The sequence below is a fragment of the Pygocentrus nattereri genome, chromosome 7 (assembly GCF_015220715.1).
Source record: "Pygocentrus nattereri isolate fPygNat1 chromosome 7, fPygNat1.pri, whole genome shotgun sequence".
In the NCBI taxonomy this organism is placed as follows: domain Eukaryota; kingdom Metazoa; phylum Chordata; class Actinopteri; order Characiformes; family Serrasalmidae; genus Pygocentrus; species Pygocentrus nattereri.
The window spans coordinates 45,038,374-45,060,873 of NC_051217.1; the positions used below are offsets into that span (position 1 = coordinate 45,038,374).

A 22,500-nucleotide genomic window follows, 5' to 3' on the forward strand; every position below is an offset into this window, starting at 1 on the left:
ACTTAATAATGAGCTGCCATCCATCTAGCTATGCTTTAACCATACAGTTTATGTGGGTAATGTACACCAGCTGTTGTTTACTGGATCTATGGGGCTGTTCAGTGCTCTAGAAGAACTGACCATATTTATCATATACTTTGAAAAGTCTATTATGATGTACTTTCCCATAATAATAATAACAGTTGGGGACCTTCAGGGTCATCTGGGAGCTTCAAATAAGGCCAAATGTTTGATGATGGGATCGTTTCTGTGAAAAAATACATACAATACATTGTTGTATCCAAACCCTGCAGGTATTGTAGTAGCACTCTTACACCATCAATATGTTTTGGCTGGAAACGACATGGTAAAATTCTTGAAAAGGCTGTGTAAACACATCTAATCAGGACTGTTTTCTCTGCGGTGTCTAGGTAGATACTGCCAAGCTGTTCTCCCATTGGTTAGGACCTCAGGACCTAAACTGAAGGCCTTACACTGCCAAGCTGCTACCATAATTTAGACAGTGACAGAAGAATCAGTCACAGGGGTTGTGAGTTAAATGTTGCTCTAGATCTACATCACTGACTATGCACACGAGCCGTAGTCTGTGCAGTTAATCGTTAGGAATGTGAAACAGTGGCCGCAGCTCTAAGCCTGGGCTCTTTGCTGAAAGAGTCACTGCAAAATTCACACATACAAGCTCAAATTTATTTTTTTCAGTTTTTGACATCATTTGAAAATGCCTGTTGCCCTTTACAGTCCATGTAAATTTCATGAAGATCAGACCAACAGAAACAGCCCAAGATGACTTGGAAAGACGTCTGGTTCCATTGACTCACATTACAGCTAAAGTCAGTTTTTCCCTTCTCCTGTAAAGTTCGCATTCTTCAGACAGCAGTGATTTGTTATTGTATGCTACAAGCTTCAAATAAAACAGATGAAATGTCTTCTGGGGGCAGTCGTGGGCTGGAGGTCATGGAACTGGCCCTGTGACCTGAAGGTTGCTGGTTCGAACATCAGCACCGACAGTCCATGACTGAGGTGTCCTTGAGCAAGACGCCTAACCCCAATTGCTCCCTGGGCGCTGTGGATAGGGCTGCCCACCACTCTGGGAAAGTGTGTTCACTGCCCCCTAGTGTGTATGTGGTGTTTCACTTCACGGATGGGTTAAATGCGGAGGTGGAATTTCCCCGGTTGTGGGATTAAAAAAGTATCACTTAACTGAACTTTTACAAGCTTCAAACAGAACAACATGGGCACCATGGCATCGTTGTGCCAACGCTACCTGTACATCATAAGCTGACCTCATGTAACATTACTGCCCCTATCAGAACAAGGTTTTACCGGTATTTGGCTCAGGATGTTCTTTTATTTACCACTAACTAACATGAACTACGTCACCGCTGACCAGGGGGTATTTCACAAAGCAGAATTTCTCACTTAGCCAATAATATAACTCAGAGACGACGACTGTCCAATAGAAATGTCCCTCAGCTCCTTTCCAATTGGACTTTGGGCTTAACTGAGAAATCCTGCTTTGTGAAATCCCCCCCAGATAACGAACGTTATCCACTCAGAAGTACTGCAAACTTTCTGAGAGTGACGGCAGTGTGTGAGTGGAGTATTAGAATAGGGGTGATGGAATGGGGGCCATAGACCCTGACAGTCCTCTGACAGCATCAGATTACCCTGCATTGGGTGATATTTCAGTGTTGATGCCCCATGAAGGGCAGCTGGGATTTATTGTTCCCATTCTGCTGCCCCATCAAAGGGGCAGAGGTATATCATGAACTGTTCACGATGGAATTATCATCATCATCATCATCATTAACCACTTAGTCCAGATCGGGTCACGGTAGCAGTTGGGAGAGCAGAGAAACCCAGACAGCCCTGTCTTCTGCAACTTTCCCCAGCTCATTCCCGGGGACCCCAAGCCGCTCCCAGGCCAACTTGGAAATATAATCCCTCCAGCGGGTCCTAGGACGACCCCGGGGTCTTATCTCAGTAGGCTGTGCCTGATACTCCCCCACTGGGAGGCGTCCAGGGGGGCATCCAGATCAGATGCCCGAACCACCTCAGCTGGCTTCTCTCAATGCGGAGGAGTAGCTGCTCTACTCCGAGCTCCTCCCGGATGACCGAGCTCCTCGTCCTATCAAATAGAGTGTAGCCGGCCAATTATCATTCTGTTGCTCAGTAGCCTTCGTACGTCAGCAGTGAGTGAAACACAACACAAAGACGTAGACGAGCCAGAGAGAACGTCACAGCTTTTAAAGCTTGGTATTCTTTTGTTTATTCTCATTTACTTCTGTCAATCATAAAATCTTAAAAAGATGGTTCTTCAAGGGTTTCTTAGTAAAGAACTGGTGAAATTGTTCATCAAATTGTGTCAAGCTTGTAACAATAGAAGAACCTTTTTAGGAGCTATATAGAACTATTTTCAAAAAGCTTCTAGATAGAACCATCTACAGTACATTCTCCATCTGTCTGAAGAACATGATCATGGCACAAAGATCCCTTCAATCATACAAAGAGTTCTTTGGGCATTCATGGTTCTGTACCACGAATCTTTGCTAAAGAACCCGTGAAGAACCATCTTTTTTAAGAGTGTAGTGACCATGGTGCCCTGCAGAAAGCCAAAGGAAAGCTTCAGTGATGGAGCGTGACAGTGTTCCTCCACTTTAACATGAGAGAAATATATTAATAAATAAAAAATGCAAATCTTTATTGTGGGGATGGTTGGATGCATTTGAGGAACCTGAACCTACGTCAGAATGCTGTTCATAGACCATCACCATCATTCCTCAGCAGCTGATTGGAAAACTGAGCCTGCTGGGCCTGAACGCCTCCCTCTGTAACTGGGTCCTGGATTTCCTGACTGAGAGACCTCAGTTAGTCAGGATAGGTAACAACATCTTCAGCACCACCACACTGAGCACCGGTGTCCCTCAGGGCTGTGTGCTCAGCCCACTGCTGTTCACTCTACTGACTCACGACTGCACTGCAAAGCACAGCTCAAACCACATCATCAGCTTCGCTGATGACACGATTGTGGTGGGTCCAAACAGCGAGAACGACGAGTCGGCGTACAGAGAGGAGGTGCAGCGGCTAACAGACTGGAGCGGAGCCAACAACCTGTCTCTGAATGTGGACAAAACTAAGGAGATGGTTGTCGACTTCCGAAGAGTGCGAGGTGACCACCCCCCACTGAACATCACTGGCTCTGCTGTGGAAATCGTCAGGAGCACCAAGTTCCTCGGTGTCCACATCACAGAGAACCTCAACTGGCCCCTCAAGACCTCATAGCCAAGAGAGCCCAGCAGCGCCTCTACTTCCTCGGGAGACTGAAGAAGGCTCATCTCCCCCCTCCCATCCTCACCTTGTTCTACAGGGGGACTGTGGAGAGCATCCTGAGCAGCTGCATCATCGCCTGGTTTGGGAATTGCACCGCCTCAGACTGCAAGACCCTACAGCGTATAGTGAGGACCGCGGACGTCGATCCGTTGACTACGTTTGAACAAGTCGCTGTGAAGATGCTAAATCAATGCTAATAAGCGCTAAGATGATGCTAATAATTCCTGCTAGCAGCCCTGGTATGCTAGCGCCGTGCTAGCGAGGCTAGCCCAGCACTGTATTGAGCTCACGAGCAGCTCTGAACCGGGTTTGCTCTGAACCGGGTTTGCTCTGAACCGGGTCAGTGCCGGTTTAACAGCGTCTTCTTAATGGGCTCAACTTTTAGCATTGTAGCACTAGCTTGTTAGCTGGCTAGCCTTCTAGCTGGTTAGCTTTATATCTGGTTAGCTTCCTAGCTGGTTAGCTTGCTAGCTGGCTAGCCTCCTAGCTGGTTAGCTTTCTAGCTGGCTAGCCTCCTAGCTGGTTAGCTTTCTAGCAGGTTAGCTTCCTAGCTGGTTAGCTTCCTAGCTGGTTAGCTTTATAGCTGGTTAGCTTTCTAGTTGGTTAGCTTGTTAGCTGGCTAGCCTTCTAGCTGGTTAGCTTTATAACTGGTTAGCTTCCTAGCTGGTTAGCGTCCTAGCTGGTTAGCTTGCTAGCCGGTTAGCTCCCTAGCTGGTTAGCTTCCTAGCTGGTTAGCCTCCTAGCTGGTTAGCTTCCTAGCTGGTTAGCTTTATAGCTGGTTAGCTTCCTATCTGGTTAGCTTGCTAGCTGGCTAGCCTCCTAACTGGTTAGCTTTATAACTGGTTAGCTTCTTAGCTGGTTACTTTACTCACATCCGGAGTTATGAGCCTATGAAGAGGGGCTGAGACACACGTCATCTGCCTCTCACCGTGTGGAGCTGCTGGATTCGTGTGTCCGTCTACATTCTGTGTGAAACTGACAGACGGACACTCAGGAGATCACTAAGGACTGACCGTCACGCCGGAAACCCTTCATTCTTCATTCAGTCCACATCGGAGACTCGTGTGAAACGGCGTCAGAGAGTTTACAGCTGCTGAAGCGGCTGCAGCGGGTTGGGAAAGTAGTGATGAAGGTAACAGAGATTATGAAACACATGAGGATCCTGTTCTATGAAGAACCTTTAGAGGAGAGTTTAAGAAGATACAAACAAATTAAGACCATGCCCTCAGAACCCAGAGGGTTATTGGGATATGTAATGGCAAACCTTACAGTGGATGACGCCTCCCCTCCCAACCGGATATTTTGGCCTTAATCGTGAAATAGAGTGATGGTGAAGTGGGAAATATGGCAGATTCCTAACGAAGAACCTGGTGTTTGATTCCAAAAAGGTCTGCATCGATTGTGCTTTTTTCATGCTGTTGACCGTTTTAAATGTGCCTTATTACGTAACTCTCCTCACACTGGAATGGACGTCCAGCCCTGTGGTTGTTTATTTGCATCAGTCATAAACCAGTCAACAGGCGTGTGCGTCAGGCTTTTCTTCGCAAGGAAGCCAGAAGAAGCCTTCAGCTCTTGTGCCAGAACAGAACTTCACTGATTCAGCATGACAGTGTCTGTTCCTTCAGAAGACCCCCCCCACCCCCACACTACTCCGGAGGAATGCTCAGAACTTCATTCCAAAAATGCCGGAGGCTCTTACGAGAACAAAGGGCAATCTCTATCGCTGACGTGCCTCGGAATATTACCTGGTCCTTCCAGTCGGTGTACATGCTGTTCCTGTACGATCCTCTAATATCATACACAGTAGCGATGTTTAGACACACGTTCTCATGAAGAAGCTTCTCAGTGATGAAGTTGCTTCTTGGTTTGGACGCTGGGCCGTCTACCAGCTGCTTAGTCACCAGTGTTGTGCTTCATAAAACATCTCAAACATGGTTGGAAAACAATGAAGAGTGAAGCAAGAGCAGATATTTTATTATTTTTCTATTTTACCATGCAAATCAATATGAATGGGTGGCTGAAGGCCCTCAATTGCTCATAAACATCCCTGCTTGGACGTACCAGAAGAACTTTCCCAGTATTTGGAGGTTCTTTACCAGGGTCCCATCCTGGTCATCAGGGCCCCACAAGTAAAATTGAGGATGAAGAAAAAAATGTGGACCATCTGGGAGCCCCTAAATGTTCAGGAATGACCCTGCTTGGATGTTACAGTTCTAGGAAAAAGCATTCCATGGTACAGAACCTTCCCATTATAAGGAGGTCCTATACCAGTTACAGTGTTTTAGAACTCAACATCTGTGGGCTGTAAATGTTTAGAAATAACCCTGCTTTAATGTACAGTTATAGAAAAATCCGTTAGTAGTATAGAACTTTAAGCAAGTCTATACTAATGAAATTTTTTACTTAGAACCATACCTAGAACTCAACATTTGGGGGCCAGTAAATGTTCAGAAATTACTCTGCTTTGATTGTGTGGTCCTAGGAAAACCTACAATTGGTATAGAACCTTAACATTAGGTGGCAGGTCTATACTAATGAAATTTTTTACCTAGAACCATACCTAGAACTCAACATTTGGGGGCCCTAAATGTTCAGAAATGGCCCCTGCTTTTGACATACAGTCCAAGGAAACCTTAATATTATATTGAACTTCTATACTAATGAATAGTTTTTCCTAGAACCATACCTAGGCCTCAACAGTTGAGGGTCCCAAATGTTGCTTGGAGTTTCTAGGAAAAAAGGTATAGTACCTTAGCACAGTGTGAAGGTTGTACCAATTACACTTTTTTTTACTAGAACCATACCTAGAACTTGACATTTAGAGGCTCCTATATGTTCAGAAACAACTTTGCTTGGACATACAGTCCTAGGAAAAGCATTTCATTGGTATAGACCCTCAGCCTGATGTGGAGGTTCTATGACCTGACCTGAAGAACCAGGTTTGGCACCTTCATTTTTGAGAGTACACTACTGTATACAGTTTTATGAAAAAGCTATGAAAAAGGTTTGAGTGTCTCTTGTCGGGTTATACTGTGTTGACTTTTAGGCCCGGTCCCAATCCACCCCTCGCCCCTGCCACTGAGCCCTCAGCCCTCCGTTTGGCGTCCTCGTCTGGGGGTAAGGTGTCCCGATTCATGTTGAGATAGAGGGGTGGGGTGAAGTGTTGGGGCTACATGACCCTCCAAACGGAGGTTTTTCAGAGACACCAAACAGGGAGAGACGAGAAAAACAGAGAAACCGGTGAGACGGAGAACAAGAGACCAAAGAAACCCACAAACGAGAGAATTTTCTTTGTTAAAAAATCACGATAAACATCATTTTGTCTTAGTTTGATGTGGTTTCAGTGGATTTTGGTCGTTTTTCTTCATAACAAGCATAAAAAATCACTAATAACATGTTAATGTCCCAGTAGCCAGTTAGCTAACTCTCCCGTTCCACCTTAAATAGTCGGGCAGTTCTGACTCCTGAAGCGCCAGAATGTATCTGCTGCTCCATTTAAGGTGGAATGGGAAAATTCTAACAGGAATCTGGAGAATATCCGACTTCAGCTTCATATCACTGAAGAATTAGGGGGGGTGATAATAAATAACTGCCCCCCTCTTTGAAGGCGTATGATCCCTAAATGTAACTAAAGCCCAGCAGTGAGGAGCTGAACTTTCCCCTCCTCTGCTGTCCCTGCAGACGGGCAGGGTCGCCTACAGAGCGGCGCTGGTAGCTGTTAATGAAGTGATGCTCTTTTATTAGAGGGTCTCATTTCAGAGGAAGATCTCAACCACTGCCCTGTAGCTCAGGAACAAGGGGCAGCACTGAAAAACAAGGGGTAGGGGTAAAAAGAAGAAATGGGACTGAGACTAATTCTACGAGAATATGCCGCTTTTCTGTTAAATTTAGTAAACTGTTCATTAAAATGTGCGGAAGTGTGTTCTTTCACTTGAACAGTCAACAACATGGAACTTTTGCCCAAATGTTTTGGGCTAGTGACTGCACGTTTTCAGCCCGTGTGCTCAAACATTTGACTGGTGTGTGATAACTGGACCCTTCATTGCGTAACCGTCCTCACACTGGCAGACTCTGAACACAACGTGTCTCTGCTCGGCGGTCAGATCAGGGGCTTTTACAGGCCTGGCTGAGGCTGCGGTGACGCAGACGAGGGTCCGGGGTGCTCTATTTTAGCTCGGTGCTGCTGTGGTTTTGGGAATTTTGGCAGAAGACCGTCTCTCTCAGCTTGTGTGACCTTCCAGGAATTGGACTGGGGGCGGTGGCTAATCAGCTAAAGGGTGTTCTGCTGTTATGTTGAGGGTCAGTGCCAAATACTGTCAAAGCGTATCATAATAAAGCAGCAGTTTTGCATTACTTAACATTTTTACAAAACATCAGTCGTCACGTTCATGTCCAAACTGCACTGCTGCCCTTTTTGTATAGTTAATAGACAGTTAATAATAGTTAATAATTTTCTCTCTGAAATCCATAAAACTGATTATAAGTACATCCATGTAAATAACAATATGCGCACATAATATATGTTAATTCCTTTGCCATTATTGGTTCCACCTCATGGCAGATGGTTGAACCAAATGATTGATAGATAGATAGATTGATAGATTGATTGATAGATACTTTATTCATCCCAAAGGAAATTTAGCAGCCAGTAGCAGACACACAACACTGTACAGTAACCGTAATAAGGGTGTAGACATATAACAGAATAAATATACCAGATCGTCTCTACAGGCAGATATACAAACACAACAGTCTGTGATAAGATCTGTAACCTGAGATGAGAGATGCAGTGCAATAAAACATGACTGAGGTGACCGTGAGCAAGACACCTAACCCCCAACTGCTCCCCGGGTGCTGTGGATAGGGCTGCCCACCGCTCCGGGCAAGTGTGTTCACTGCCCCCTAGTGTGTGTGTGTTCACTAGTGTGTATGTGGTGGTTCACTTCACGGATGGAGGTGGAATTTCCACGGGTGTGGGATTATTAAAGTATCACTTAACTTAACAATGGCTTCACAAGAACTTACAGGTAGCGGCGTACAATGACCACTGAATGAATAAATCTGTGCAGATATTGTACCAAATAAAGTGTCCAGATGTGCAAGATGCACAATGAGCTACGCAGAAAGGGCTCTATGTGCAGCACGCTGTCTATATGAGCAGATGAATAGATAAACACAGGATAAGCCTGAGATTCAGATTCAGTCCTCCTGACTCCTCCTCCCTCCTCACTGGTCCCCCTGGGAAGAGCTGAAGAGCCTGATGGCTCTGGGGATCTCCTGAATCTGTCGGTTGAGCAGCTCTGTGACAGCAACCTGCCACTAAACATGCTCCTCCTGTCCATGATGATGGTGTGGAGTGGGTGGCCATCATCTTCCATGATGGAGAGCAGCTTGTGTAGTGTCCTTCTCTCAGCCACCTTGAGAGTCCAGTTCCACACTGACCACTGACCCCGCTCGCCAGACCAGCTTGACCAGTCGCATCTCGTCTCTCCTTTTTATGCTTCCTCCCCAGCACACCACAGCATAGAAAAGACAGCTGGCAACCATGGTCTGATAGAACATCTGCAGGAGCTTCCCGCAGATGTTAAAGGACCTCAGCCTCCTCAGGAAGTAGAGCCTGCTTTGACCCTTCCTTTACAGGATGTCTGTGTTGGCTGACCAGTCCAACCTATCATCCAGTCGCAGCCCGAGATACCTGTAGGTCATTAAATGACACCCACCTTTATAGATAAACAGCATGTTAGTACTTAAATGCCGAAGGAACACATGTATGATACTAAAATTGACTGCTATGTTAAACAACCAGCAAAGCCTGAATGGAAAATATAAGACATAAATAAGATAAAACACACTAAAACCTGCTAATCAGAGCTATCTGAGAACTGTGTGGGTGTGGCTAAAGAGCAGCTTGATTGACAGCTCTCCAACATTCCTATGTGCAGATGGACAGATGAAGCAATATGTGAATGGAGGACTGGCTGAAATAACATTGTTGGTGACGTTGTTAGGGCGACAGGCGGCTACAGACAGGAGGTCAAGCTTGGTAGCTTTTGGTCATGCTGGGTTAGCTTTAGCTCGCTACGCTAAACATGTTCAGCGTGGGCGGGTCAGAGATGTCAGAGACCAGTTCACATTGAGTGGGGAAACATATGGTGAAATCTGCACTATATTGCCAAAACTCACCCATCCAGATCACTGAATCCAGGTGTTCCAGTCTCTTCCACGGCCACAGGTGTATAAAGCCGAGCCCCCGGCCTGCAGACTGCTTCTACAGACATTAGTGAAATGGGTCGCTCTCAGGAGCTCAGAGAATTCCAGCGTGGTGCCGTGATCGAATGGTGGAATGCAGTGGAGTAAAGTGCCGCCACTGGACTCTAGAGCAGTGGAGACGTGTTCTCTGGAGTGACCAATCACGCTTCTCCGTCTGGGAATCCGATGGACGAGTCTGGGTTTGGTGGTTGCCAGGAGAGGGTACTTGTCTGACTGCATTGTACCGAGTGTAAAGTTTGGTGGAGGGGGGATCATGGTGTGGGGTTGTTTTTCAGGAGTTGGGCTCGGCCCCTTAGTTCCAATGAAAGGAACTCTTAAAGCTTCAGCACCAAGAGATTCTGGACAATTTCACGCTCCCAACTTTGTGGGAACAGTTTGGGGACAGCCCCTTCCTGTTCCAACATGACTGACCACCAGTGCACAAAGCAGGTCCATAAAGACGTGGATGAGCCAGTTTGGTGTGGAAGAACTTGACTGGCCTGCACAGAGTCCTGACCTCAACCCCATAGAACACCTTTGGGATGAATTAGAGTGGAGACTGTGAGCCAGGCCTTCTCGTCCAACATCAGTGTCTGACCTCACAAATGTGCTTCTGGAAGAACGGTCAGAAATTCCCATAAGCACTCCTAACCCTGTGGAAAGCCTTCCCAGAAGAGCTGAAGCTGTTATAGCTGCAAAGGGCGAGCCGACATCATATTAAACCCTATGGATTAAGAATGGGACGTCACTCACGTTCATATGCGTGTGAAGCCAGACGACCGAATACTTTTGGAAATATAGTGTATATCGCTCACTCATTGGTCATTTACTGCTCACCTCGGTTCCTGAATCTTTAACAACACACGTTTTGAGGCAAGTGAGTGATGATTCAGGCATGCTAACTGCTAATGCTAATAAGCTCCCATTACCTTTAGGTTCATAAGCCTCATAGAGCTAAAACTAAAACACCAAACATGTCTTGGCCCCTCAGCTACATTTAGGGTAGCTTTGAACAGCAGAGCCTCATTCAGATGCAGCGAACCCGGCCCGGATGGCGTGTTCCACCATCCTCATTTAGCCTTAACAGCCAGGGAACATCTCAGAGCTTACATAACATGGAGTGAGAGCGGAGAGGAGGGATCGCTGGAGCTCTTTCACTTCACTACAGCTCCAAATATAAGCCTCTAGATCAAATCCACTAGGTTCTTCTCGCAGGTGACTCCTAATGAACTCTAGGAAAAAGAGTTCATGAACAATGCAGGCCAACAGTTGGCCTTCCTTTTTAAATAAGTGAGAAAAAATTGATGATTTATTTTTGTGCAAATTTGTTTGTAAGGCAAAGCAAATAACACAAGACTGTATAAAACCTTCAGTGTCTGACAGATTATCTCATATTCAGTGTTGGATCTCTCAGCCTCATCGATTTGACAGAATTTGAATTTTGTATCGCTGTTTAAACTTTTCCTTCAATAAAATTCCCAGTATGCTTTAAGCAGATGCAGCGGAAAGTCCTAAAGCACTCAAGAAATCCTGACCGCCACATACACCACGTAACTAGACAACACACACACTTGCTCTGGGCAGCCCAATCCGCAGGGACCTGGGAGCAGTTGTGGGCTTGGTGCCTTGCTCAAGGACACCTCAGTCATGGACTGTCGGCTCTGGGGATCGAACCGGCGACCTTCCGGTCACAAGGCTGGGTCCCTAACCTCCAGCCCAGGACAGCAGGCCACGGTCAGCCCACCGGCAGCAAAGCTGGCTGCCCACTGGGTTTTTGCTCAGCGTTTTCTGGGCGGCCCACTGGAGCCACTTTTCAGGTCCCCTGTTCTACTCACAGTCCTGTTTACTTACCTTCCTTCACTCCTTCCTTTTGTTATTCTTCGTAAGTTAGTAAATATTGTGAGCAACAACATTTACAACAATCATTTTAGGCTGAGTCACTTCTTCGTCCCAGTAGTGACATTTGTGTTAGTCTATTTTCCAAAATAAAAGTCTCTTTCAAACCGTTTGAGGAGTTTAAAAACCTTAAAGACCTTGTATGCTGGACAGTAATCTGGGTGGTCCGAGGTTGGGTCAGCAGTGGCAAACACTCAATGGGGTGCTGATCTTGTCTAGTCAGCGGACTGATGTAGGCTAGCTACCATAGGAATTGATTAACATGGCTAATACACCACATATTACGGAACCTATCAAAGCCATCCTCTCTCTCTCTGGGTGGGTAGGGTGGTCCTCCCCATCCCCATAGCTTATGTAACGTTATAAGCAGTTAGTGATCTCCTCCAAGCGTGTTGAGCCGTTCAATTATGCTGCATTAGCCGTTAGCAGTATTTTGAAAAGATGTGGTGGAGCTTTGTATATCTTGGGGGAAGCATATGCTAGCCCCCCCACCCCACCCCACCCAAACTGTGATAACAAATGCATGCATGCTTCTTGTTAGCATTAGCAGAGCTCCGCTTCTCTCAAGCCAAGACAAACGACAGCCCAGATAGTAACAGGATAACCGGCCCAAAGACGGCGGCGCACCGGCCGAGACGTTTACGGCTCAGATTTGAGCGCGTTAGCTGGGAACGGTGACGTGACAGTACAGAACTAAAGGTTCTGCGGTTTCCCCAGTATGCCCCAGTGATTGATGAGCTGGAGGGATGATAAGGGAGGAAAGAAGAAGGAGGGGGATGCGAAGGATGGAGGACGAATGATGAATTACTGCAGTCCCCCCCCCCAAACACCCACCCTCTGGTGTCTGGGGCTGACAGTGCAGCAGAGTACACACGGTTACATAACCGCACTGCAGAGAGAGAGAGAGAGAGAGAGAGAGAGAGAGAGAGAGAGAGAGAGAGAGAGAGAGAGAGAGAGAGAGAGAGAGAGAGAGAGAGAGAGAGAGAGAGAGAGGACAGGGGACTACAGAGACATAGAAGGGAGATGGGGAAAGGAGAACAGAGAGATGGAGGGCGAACGAAAAGAGAGAAACAAAATGATAAAAGGCAGGACAAAACGAAGAAGGGGAGACACGAGGAAAGAGGACAGAGAAAGCGAGATGGAGAGAGGAAAGGAAAGAGAAGAGAGAGAGAGAGACAGTGGGAAGAAGGAGAGAGTGGTGATGGTGGTTCAGTCCTAGCATGAAGATGAGCTAGAACCGCCCCCCCCACTATATACACACACAGAGACAGACAGTAAGCATAATTACAGTGTCATTATAATCAGACTCCGCCCACCATTCACAACCAAATAACACACTGTCTCTGTGTGTTTAGGGGGAGGGGGGCGGGGGGGGTGTATGGGGGCGGATGGGATGGGTGGTTCTTTTCTAAAAGAGAACAAACAGAAACATTTACGTAACACTAAGGCTCAGTCCCATTCCACCCCTCGTCCTACCACTGAGCCCTCAGCCCTCTGCTTTGTGTGTTCTCGTCTAGGGGTGGGTGGTGATAAATAGTTGCCCCCCTCTTTGAAGGTGTTTGATCCCTAAATGTAACTAAAGCCCAGCAGTGAGGAGCTGAACTTTCCCCTCCTCTGCTGTCCCTGCAGACGGGCAGGGTCGCCTACAGAGCGGCGCTGGTAGCTGTTAATGAAGTGATGCTCTTTTATTAGAGGGTCTCATTTCAGAGGGAAGATCTCAACCACTGCCCTGTAGCTCAGCTCTAAGTGGTTTGAGTGACACTGGAAAACAAGGGGTAGGGGTAAAAATAAGAAATGGGACCGGATGCAAAATTACTGAGAGACAGAGTGGAGGGGGACGAGAGAGATGAGGAGAAAGAAATGTGTGGAGGGAGTAAAAGGAAAAAGAGGAGAAACAGGAGAAAGAAAGCTGGTGGAGAAAAGGAGACAGAGAGAGATGAGAGGTGACGGGGAAGGAGAAACAGGAGTGAGAGAGAGAGAAAAAGAGGAGAGAAAGCGTGAGAGAGAGAGTGAAACAAAAAAGAGGAACAGGAGAGAGTGAAAGAAAAAGTGAAAGAAAGTGTAACAGAGAGAGAGAGAGAAACAGAGGCAGACCGACAGAGACTGACAGAGACAGACAGGGGAGAGAGGGAGGGAGGGAGGGAGAGAGAGACAGAGACAGAGAGGAGAGAGAGAGAGAGAGAGAGAGAGGAGAGAGAGAGAGAGAGAGAGAGAGAGAGGAGAGAGAGAGAGAGAGAGAGACAGAGAGAGAGAGAGAGACAGAGAGAGAGAGAGAGAGACAGAGAGAGAGAGAGAGAGACAGAGAGAGAGAGAGAGAGAGACAGAGAGAGAGAGAGAGAGAGAGAGAGAGAGAGAGAGAGAGATACAGAGAGAGAGAGAGAGAGTGAGTGAGAGAGAGAGAGAGAGAGAGAGAGACAGAGAGAGAGAGAGAGAGAGAGAGATACAGAGAGAGAGAGAGAGAGTGAGTGAGAGAGAGAGAGAGAGAGAGAGAGACAGAGAGAGAGAGAGAGAGAGAGAGAGAGAGACAGAGAGAGAGAGAGAGAGGAGAGAGAGGAGAGAGAGAGAGAGAGAGAGAGAGAGAGAGACAGAGAGAGAGACAGAGAGAGAGAGAGAGAGAGAGAGAGAGAGAGAGAGAGAGAGGGGGAGAGAGAGAGAGAGGGAGAGAGAGAGAGACAGAGACACAGAGAGAGAGAGAGACAGAGAGGAGAGAGAGAGAGAGAGAGAGACAGAGAGAGAGAGAGACAGAGAGGAGAGAGAGAGAGAGACAGAGAGAGAGACAGAGAGGAGAGAGAGGGAGAGAGAGAGAGAGAGACAGAGAGAGAGAGAGAGACAGAGGGGGAGAGAGAGAGAGAGGGAGAGAGAGAGAGACAGAGAGAGACACAGAGAGAGAGAGAGAGAGAGAGAGAGAGAGAGAGAGAGAGAGAGAGAGAGAGAGAAGAGACACAGAGAGAGAGAGAGAGAGAGAGAGAGAGAGACAGAGAGGAGAGAGAGAGAGAGAGAGACAGAGAGAGAGACAGAGAGGAGAGAGAGAGAGAGACAGAGAGGAGAGAGAGAGAGAGAGAGAGAGAAAAGAGACACAGAGAGAGAGAGAGAGAGAGAGAGAGAGAGAGAGAGAGAGAGAGAGAGAGAGAGAAAAGAGACACAGAGAGAGAGAGAGAGAGAGAGAGAGAGAGAGAGAGAGAGAGAGAGAGAGAGAGAGAGAGAGAGAGAGAGACAGAGAGAGAGAGAGAGAGACAGACAGAGAGAGAGAGAGAGGAGAGACAGAGAGAGAGAGAGAGAGAGAGAGAGAGAGAGAGAGAGAGAGAGAGAGAGAGAGAGAGAGAGAGAGAGAGAGAGAGAGAGAGAGACCCAGTCTGATGAAGCTACAGGCCCTCATGCCCACGTCTGCGTCTCTCTGTCTGCACCTGAGAGACGATGATCTCACCGCTTTAAATTACTGCTTATAATTCAGCTCATTGTTCCAGCAGGAAGACACACTGACAAACAAACACACTGCTGCCTCGAACAGACACGGCCCGAACCTGACCCTGAGCTCACGTAACACCGGCTCTCAGTAAATTCACCTGTTATATTATATATACACCTATTATACATTTAACTTACTGTTTCAGTTCAGACTCTTTGACATCACATATCAACCCTGTCCAAGCTTATAACAGCGTCATGCAGTCAGGAGCCTCAATCAAATCTACTCCATACGGCTTAAACAGCCCATTTCTCACACCGTCTTGTATTTGAGGCCCACTTAAGGTGGCTATTATGCTCTTTATCCCTTAGAACCAAACAGGCTGTTCTCATTACTGATATATGTAAATCACACCTGCTCTGACTGGTTCTGTGTCATACTCCAAACCCGCCCAGGCCGAGTCTCACATTCAGAACCATTTCATGTAATAACTTCCCGTGAGGGAACTTTTCGAGGCGGACGTCTGGTTCCCATCACCCCCACCGTGAACAGCTCTGACACCAAACCACTCTGAATGACTCTGTTGACCCCTCATTTAATTATACAGGGAATTTTGAAACAAATGGTGGAGTCCCCCTTTACACGTACACACAAACACTGGGAGGTCATTTAAGGTCAGTTTTATTTTCTACTGATGCCATACAGCAAAGAAGCTCCTTTATAAAATATACAAACCAGCAGCTGCTGGCCAGTGTGGCCCAAAAACAATGATCACGTAATCGTACAAAAAAGAAAAAAAAAACGAACAGAAAGAGAGAAGGAAACATCAAAGAACCTAGTCCTCCTCTTCTTCATCCTCTTCGTCGCTGATGACGTATTTTTTGGCTTTCTTGGCGGAAGCCTCCTCGTCGTCCTCGGCCTTTCTCTTGCCCGAGTTTTCTCCTTCCTGAAATCAGAATAAAGTGAACAGAATCGTATTGGTGCGTCTTCAGGGTGGGCGGACATGCACAACGTGCACTGCATGAGGACACTGAGCTTTGGAGGTTTGCAAACAACAAATATATTTAAAAAAGGTCGACAAAACTTAAACGAATGAATCAAATAAGACGGACTGCCATCGTGTTAATATATACTTATTATTATAAATGTATATTTATTTATTTATAAAGTTACTATATACTGGTTGTTGTTTACAGCATCTCTGTAATTCGTCTAAATCAGTCTTTTTATGATGCATGGAGCTGTTCGGTGTTCTAGACATACTGCAAATACTCAGAAAAGGGAACTGTGAAGTAATTTACACCATAACAATGAAATACTGCCGTGTCGCCCGTCTGCACTGTGGCAACCCAGAGTAAAAGCTGGAAAACAAAAAAAACCCCAAAATAACCAAGTAATTAAATAAATAACTAGAAAACTGGCAAGCAAAGAGCGCACCAAGACTTACAGGGGGGTACTTTTCCAAGCCTCCCCTTTCCCTTCACTGCAGGGGGTTGAGTTGGGGGCACACAAAAGCTCAAAAGTCAGCTGGTGGGCTAAACTGCACTTAACCAGCGACGCACTCTGATCTCGTCAAACAGCACCACCTGCTGGCTGCAGACACAGCCTGCACACATTGCCCCACCACACAGCCTACACTTTGTGTTTTAGCTCAGTTTTCCATGTTTGCACACTAGAAACTCACAAAAACCTCTAATTTAAAATGGGGGAAAAGGAGGTTTCAGCTTTTCATGTTAGAGACACTTAAAAGACAAATTATTCAGGATGAGGCAGGATTTGCACTCATGATGCTAAACTGGCAGAACCTTAATATCAGTCAGGCTCAGTTTTGTACATGACTCAGAAATGAAGGAGCCATTTACGGGAACATTTCTCCATAGTTAAACAGTTAAGATGTAAACAGAGCCGTTCACGGTGGTGGTGATAGGAACCAGACGTCCCTCTAAAAGCTCCTACAGAAAGTTCCTACTTGAACTGGTTCTGAATTCACTGCCTGATGACTGAGACGCTGTTTTATGAGAGTTTAGAGAACTTCAACTCCATTCATGGTGGAGGGAGACATGCAAGGCGCTGTGCGGCAAAATAGTCCCCAAAGAAAACTCATTATTCCAGATTTTCCACTGTTTTCCATCATCAACATTCCATATAAGCTCAGAAGACTCGTGTGGGTTCTCTGGTGGTTCTGGATGGTAAATAAAGTGTCTATATCTGTGTTGTAGTCATGGCGACGCCTGGTTCCCATCACCACCACTGTAAAGACGTCTGCACCGTTTCACACCAAACCCTCTGAATCACTTTGGAAAAAAATGCTGAAATTTTGAAAAATACATGATTTTTTTTTTATGCATGATTCGGAAATGAAGCGGCTGTTGACCGGTCAGCTGAGGACACCTCGTCCTGTTTAATAAGACTAAAAGCAAATGTGAACAGTCCCGCAAGCCCATCCCACCTCGTCGCTGTCCAGCTTCTTGGCCTTCATCAGCCGCTGGGCTTTGTCCTCGTCTGACCCTTCATCGCTGTCGGACGAGTAGATCCTCGCTCTCTCTTCTGCGCCAAATAAACAAACAAACACGCAGGTCAAACAAACAAACAAGCATCATTCAGAACAGCTTAGCAGGGTTTTCCCACATTCCATACGGCACCTGATTCCAGAGAGATGTTCTCCAGCCTAATGCGCTCTAATGCTCAGAAAACAATTTATAAAAAAAAAATCTAATCCTAACGATCCTAATCTCCAGCGAGGTTTCACGGTTACAGCGCCCGGTTAATCCGCCGCCTGCTGTGTGGGAGAGCTCACGAGCGGGAGACAAAGACCTGCGTGATTGTGCTCTGAACAGCAACCTGCTGACTTCGGAATGCTACAGGCTGTTCCCGGGTCACTCGCGCATCTCTCTGCGGGGCTCAACTGTGAAAACACTGACCACATGCACGCTCATCACTGTTCACAGCTACGTCCGGCTCAGCACAGACCCACACCCGGAACATTACTCCAAACTGCACCGACAGCGGCTTCATACGTGCAGTGTGTGTCGACACGTCCGCTGCATCTACGACACTGGAATTCTATTAAAACATGAAATGCAGACGGGATGACGTCTCCAGTGACTACTACACTGTTTTCACCGTTCTCCCTCTTTCTGAAGCACAATACATAAAAACAAAGCCAAATGCTGAATTCGAGTCACAAAGGTGAATATAATCCACCTTGAAATCCACCTTAATCCACCCATCAGAACAAAACCTCGTATCTCCATTTTCGTCGGTTTTCAGTTTTTTACATATTTTGAAAACGCCTGTTGCTCTTCACACTGTGTTTAAATTTCACGATAAAAGGACCAGACTAAACGGCCCGGAATGACTTGGAAAGACTTCTGGTTCCACTGACTTGCATTAAAAGTAAAGTAGCAAGCAAGCAAAATTTATTTATACAGCGCTTTTTACAACAGGTGTTGTCACAAAGCAGCTTTACAGAACAATCAGTATTACAGAGAGAAGAGAAAAGAAGAAAGAAAATCCGGGTCCGAGCCCCCCGGAAAGTAGGTTTCTTCCTTCTCCTGTAAAGTCCCCCTTTTGGAGATACGAGGTTTTGTTCCGACGGCAGCGATATCAAACAAAGCAATAAATTACTGTAACGGAGATTTTACTCTAGCATTTTTCCTGCGTTTCACTGTTTAATCTCAATCTTTTATGCACTGCGTTTCACTTTTCTCACGACTGCAATTCAACGGGGCACATAGTCGTAGGACAGCTCTACCATCGTTTGTTCTTTTTGCCTCGTTTAATTTCTTCACGTTATGGAAACTGTGCTGTACTATATTTAAACATATAGCATGTTTACAGCAACCTATAAAACTTTCACATGAGCCCCATTTTACTGTAAAACAAATGTGTGGACAGTAATCCAAAGGCACTAGTTTAAACAAGATACCTTCAAACGCTGCTCTTTTTAATGAATTATCAGGATAAATTTAAATTTCAGCGTTTCGTTTTTTAATTGCAAATCCTCGTGTAATGTTTTTCAGTAAACATGTGAAAACATTGCAATAAATATTTAGCTCGTATTCTGCGTTTTATGTTCATAAGGACTCTTGCCCGGCTCACCTGGGCCTTTTTTAACAAACTATTTTGCTTAAACATCGAACGTTTCAGATCATATGAACATTATAGAGCTTTTTAAATGAAACAGTAGAAGCCGTATCGCCCCCTACGCTTCCTGTAGTGTATTACAGTCTGTCAGAGCGACTGTGTGGATCATATGAACATTATAGAGCTTTTTAAATGAAACAGTAGAAGCCGTATCGCCCCCTACGCTTCCTGTAGTGTATTACAGTCTGTCAGAGCGACTGTGTGGATCATATGAACATTATAGAGCTTTTTAAATGAAACAGTAGAAGCCGTATCGCCCCCTACGCTTCCTGTAGTGTATTACAGTCTGTCAGAGTGACTGTGTGGATCATATGAACATTATAGAGCTTTTTAAATGAAACAGTAGAAGCCGTATCGCCCCCTACGCTTCCTGTAGTGTATTACAGTCTGTCAGAGCGACTGTGTGGATCATATGAACATTATAGAGCTTTTTAAATGAAACAGTAGAAGCCGTATCGCCCCCTACGCTTCCTGTAGTGTATTACAGTCTGTCAGAGCGACTGTGTGGATCATATGAACATTATAGAGCTTTTTAAATGAAACAGTAGAAGCCGTATCGCCCCCTACGCTTCCTGTAGTGTATTACAGTCTGTCAGAGCGACTGTGTGGATCATATGAACATTATAGAGCTTTTTAAATGAAACAGTAGAAGCCGTATCGCCCCCTACGCTTCCTGTAGTGTATTACAGTCTGTCAGAGTGACTGTGTGGATCATATGAACATTATAGAGCTTTTTAAATGAAACAGTAGAAGCCGTATCGCCCCCTACGCTTCCTGTAGTGTATTACAGTCTGTCAGAGCGACTGTGTGGATCATATGAACATTATAGAGCTTTTTAAATGAAACAGTAGAAGCCGTATCGCCCCCTACGCTTCCTGTAGTGTATTACAGTCTGTCAGAGCGACTGTGTGGATCATATGAACATTATAGAGCTTTTTAAATGAAACAGTAGAAGCCGTATCGCCCCCTACGCTTCCTGTAGTGTATTACAGTCTGTCAGAGCGACTGTGTGGATCATATGAACATTATAGAGCTTTTTAAATGAAACAGTAGAAGCCGTATCGCCCCCTACGCTTCCTGTAGTGTATTACAGTCTGTCAGAGCGACTGTGTGGATCATATGAACATTATAGAGCTTTTTAAATGAAACAGTAGAAGCCGTATCGCCCCCTACGCTTCCTGTAGTGTATTACAGTCTGTCAGAGCGACTGTGTGGATCATATGAACATTATAGAGCTTTTTAAATGAAACAGAGAAGCCGTATCGCCCCCTACGCTTCCTGTAGTGTATTACAGTCTGTCAGAGCGACTGTGTGGATCATATGAACATTATAGAGCTTTTTAAATGAAACAGTAGAAGCCGTATCGCCCCCTACGCTTCCTGTAGTGTATTACAGTCTGTCAGAGCGACTGTGTGGATCATATCACTTCACCTCTCAGTCCTCCTCCTTTGTATTTGTTCTTGATGGCAGCGAGGCTGATGGACTCCTCTCCCTCCTCGTCCTCCTCATACCGGTCAGGCTCCAGATACCCAGCGCTCAGACCTCGCTGATGCTGCTTCTCTCGCATCCGCCTCTGCTGTGACTCGCGGCGGATAGAGGCTCGCAGACGCTCCTCCTCTTTCTACACAGAGAGAGGGACAGACGTGTTCATCTGTTCAGAAATGATGTTTTATATACATACAGCACGGTGCCAAAGTCTTGGGCACCCAAGACACATTTTCAAAATCTATTTGTGTAGTTTGTGTTTATTTGCTGAGAAAAGTGTTAATATTTGAATAAACAAATTGTATAGAATTATTAATTATATATATATATATAAACATAATATAACACTATATTTTTATGCTCTTTCTCCCATATTTTTATTGTTATAACAATTGTTTTATCTCGTTTTTATGTTTGTTGTTTATTATTATTATTATTATTATATAACATAATATAATTATATATATATATATATATATATATATATATATATATATATATATAACAGTGATTTTCTGGATGTGAGTGTGTTTGTTTAACCATCTCCAAGCCTCTCCTCCTCGAGGAAGTCCAGTATTATATGTAGTTATAAAACAGCTCCTGGTTTGACCAATCAGTGCTCAGTAAATTGAGCTCATGATGTAATTGATGATATTAACGAGTCTCTGTGGCGGCTGTGAAGGTGTCCAGGAAAAATATGGACCCGAGAAATTCTTGTTACTTTTTATCGTTTTTCTGTTTATTTGAATTATGAATACGACTTTATTCTAATGTATACTGTGATAAACTCACTGCTGAGGGAAGCTGGTTAAATTTTTGTATTTAGATGCCCTAAAACCTTTCCGACAGCGCTGTATTCAGATTCCACTTTTGTTGAATTTTAGTTTTCTGCATCATTTGAACACGGCGGATGTCATTTATATCAAGTGAAAATTAGAAATGCTCCAAAATGCCTTGAAACGTAAAGAACACTCGTGCCTCCTCCTCTAAAGTTCTCACCTGAGATATTTTTTTTAATATGTATGTCACTGTCAAAAGAATTTCATGATACATGGCCCGACAGAAATGGTCCAAAGAACTTCACAGGAGAAGAAAAAACCTACATCACTTTCAATGCAAGACAATGGAACCAGACCAAGTCATTCCGGGCCTCTTCTGGTCCATTCATCATGAAATTCACACACAATGTAAAGGTCACCAGGCATTTTCACATAATGTTGAAAACTAAACGTTTTTTTTTTTTTTAAACCGTAAAAGTAACTCTGGACCATTTCTATCAGAATTTCAAATTACGGCAGAAAATAAAGTGAAAAATACGAGATCTTGGAAATCCGTGTGTTTCTTGCCATATCGCCCAATCCCACTAGAAAGATCCTGGTGTTTATCCAGAAAAGAAAACGCTGCAATTGCTCTGTTTACACTTTCCCACACCACACACTCTACTTCCATTGTGTCTCACGTGGGACGTGGGAGCGCTCTCCTGTTACGTGATTCTTCCTTACATAATACACACCGTGTCTTCACTTCCATTATGTAACTCGGCGCTGTAGAGCGCCAGCCGCTTCGGCTCTTCCCAAAAACCACAACAGCGCTGGATTACAGCTTTATTTTACTGATAGTCACTGATCCTGAGACACGGAGCACAAACTGAGACCAGCTCAGCCAGTCTGCACTGCAGTCCATGTAGTTACTGGATCATAAGCCTCAGTACGCAAGAAGCCTGGGATTCAACACGTTTAGTTGACCAGCTAAGACGCGTTTGGTGTCTGAAGTCTGCTTCTTTCACTGCCGTCAGAAGAAAACCTCGTATCTCCATTTCCGTTGTTTTTCAGTTTATGATGCAGTTTGAAAGTGCCTGTCGCCTTTTACGTCGTGCGTCAATTTCACGGCGAACAGACCAAAAGAAACGGCCCAAAGTGACTCGGGAAAAATTCTGGTTCCATTGACTTCCATTAAAAGTAAAGTGGGTTTTTTCCTCCTCCTGTAAA

General features: G+C 45.3%; 1 protein-coding gene across 1 annotated transcript in view; it reads right to left on the minus strand.

Moving 5' to 3' along the window:
- Positions 1 to 15,545: 15,545 nt before the first annotated feature.
- leo1 (LEO1 homolog, Paf1/RNA polymerase II complex component) overlaps positions 15,546 to 22,500 on the minus strand; it is a 21,788-nt gene continuing 14,833 nt past the window's right edge. Inside the window, exons 10-12 of the mRNA XM_017719502.2 lie at positions 20,459 to 20,648; positions 17,331 to 17,428; positions 15,546 to 15,827 (exon numbers count right to left, since the gene is read on the minus strand). Of these exons, the coding sequence (XP_017574991.2) occupies positions 15,717 to 15,827; positions 17,331 to 17,428; positions 20,459 to 20,648 (399 nt within the window). The 3' untranslated portion in view covers positions 15,546 to 15,716. The remainder of the gene's footprint in view (positions 15,828 to 17,330; positions 17,429 to 20,458; positions 20,649 to 22,500) is intronic.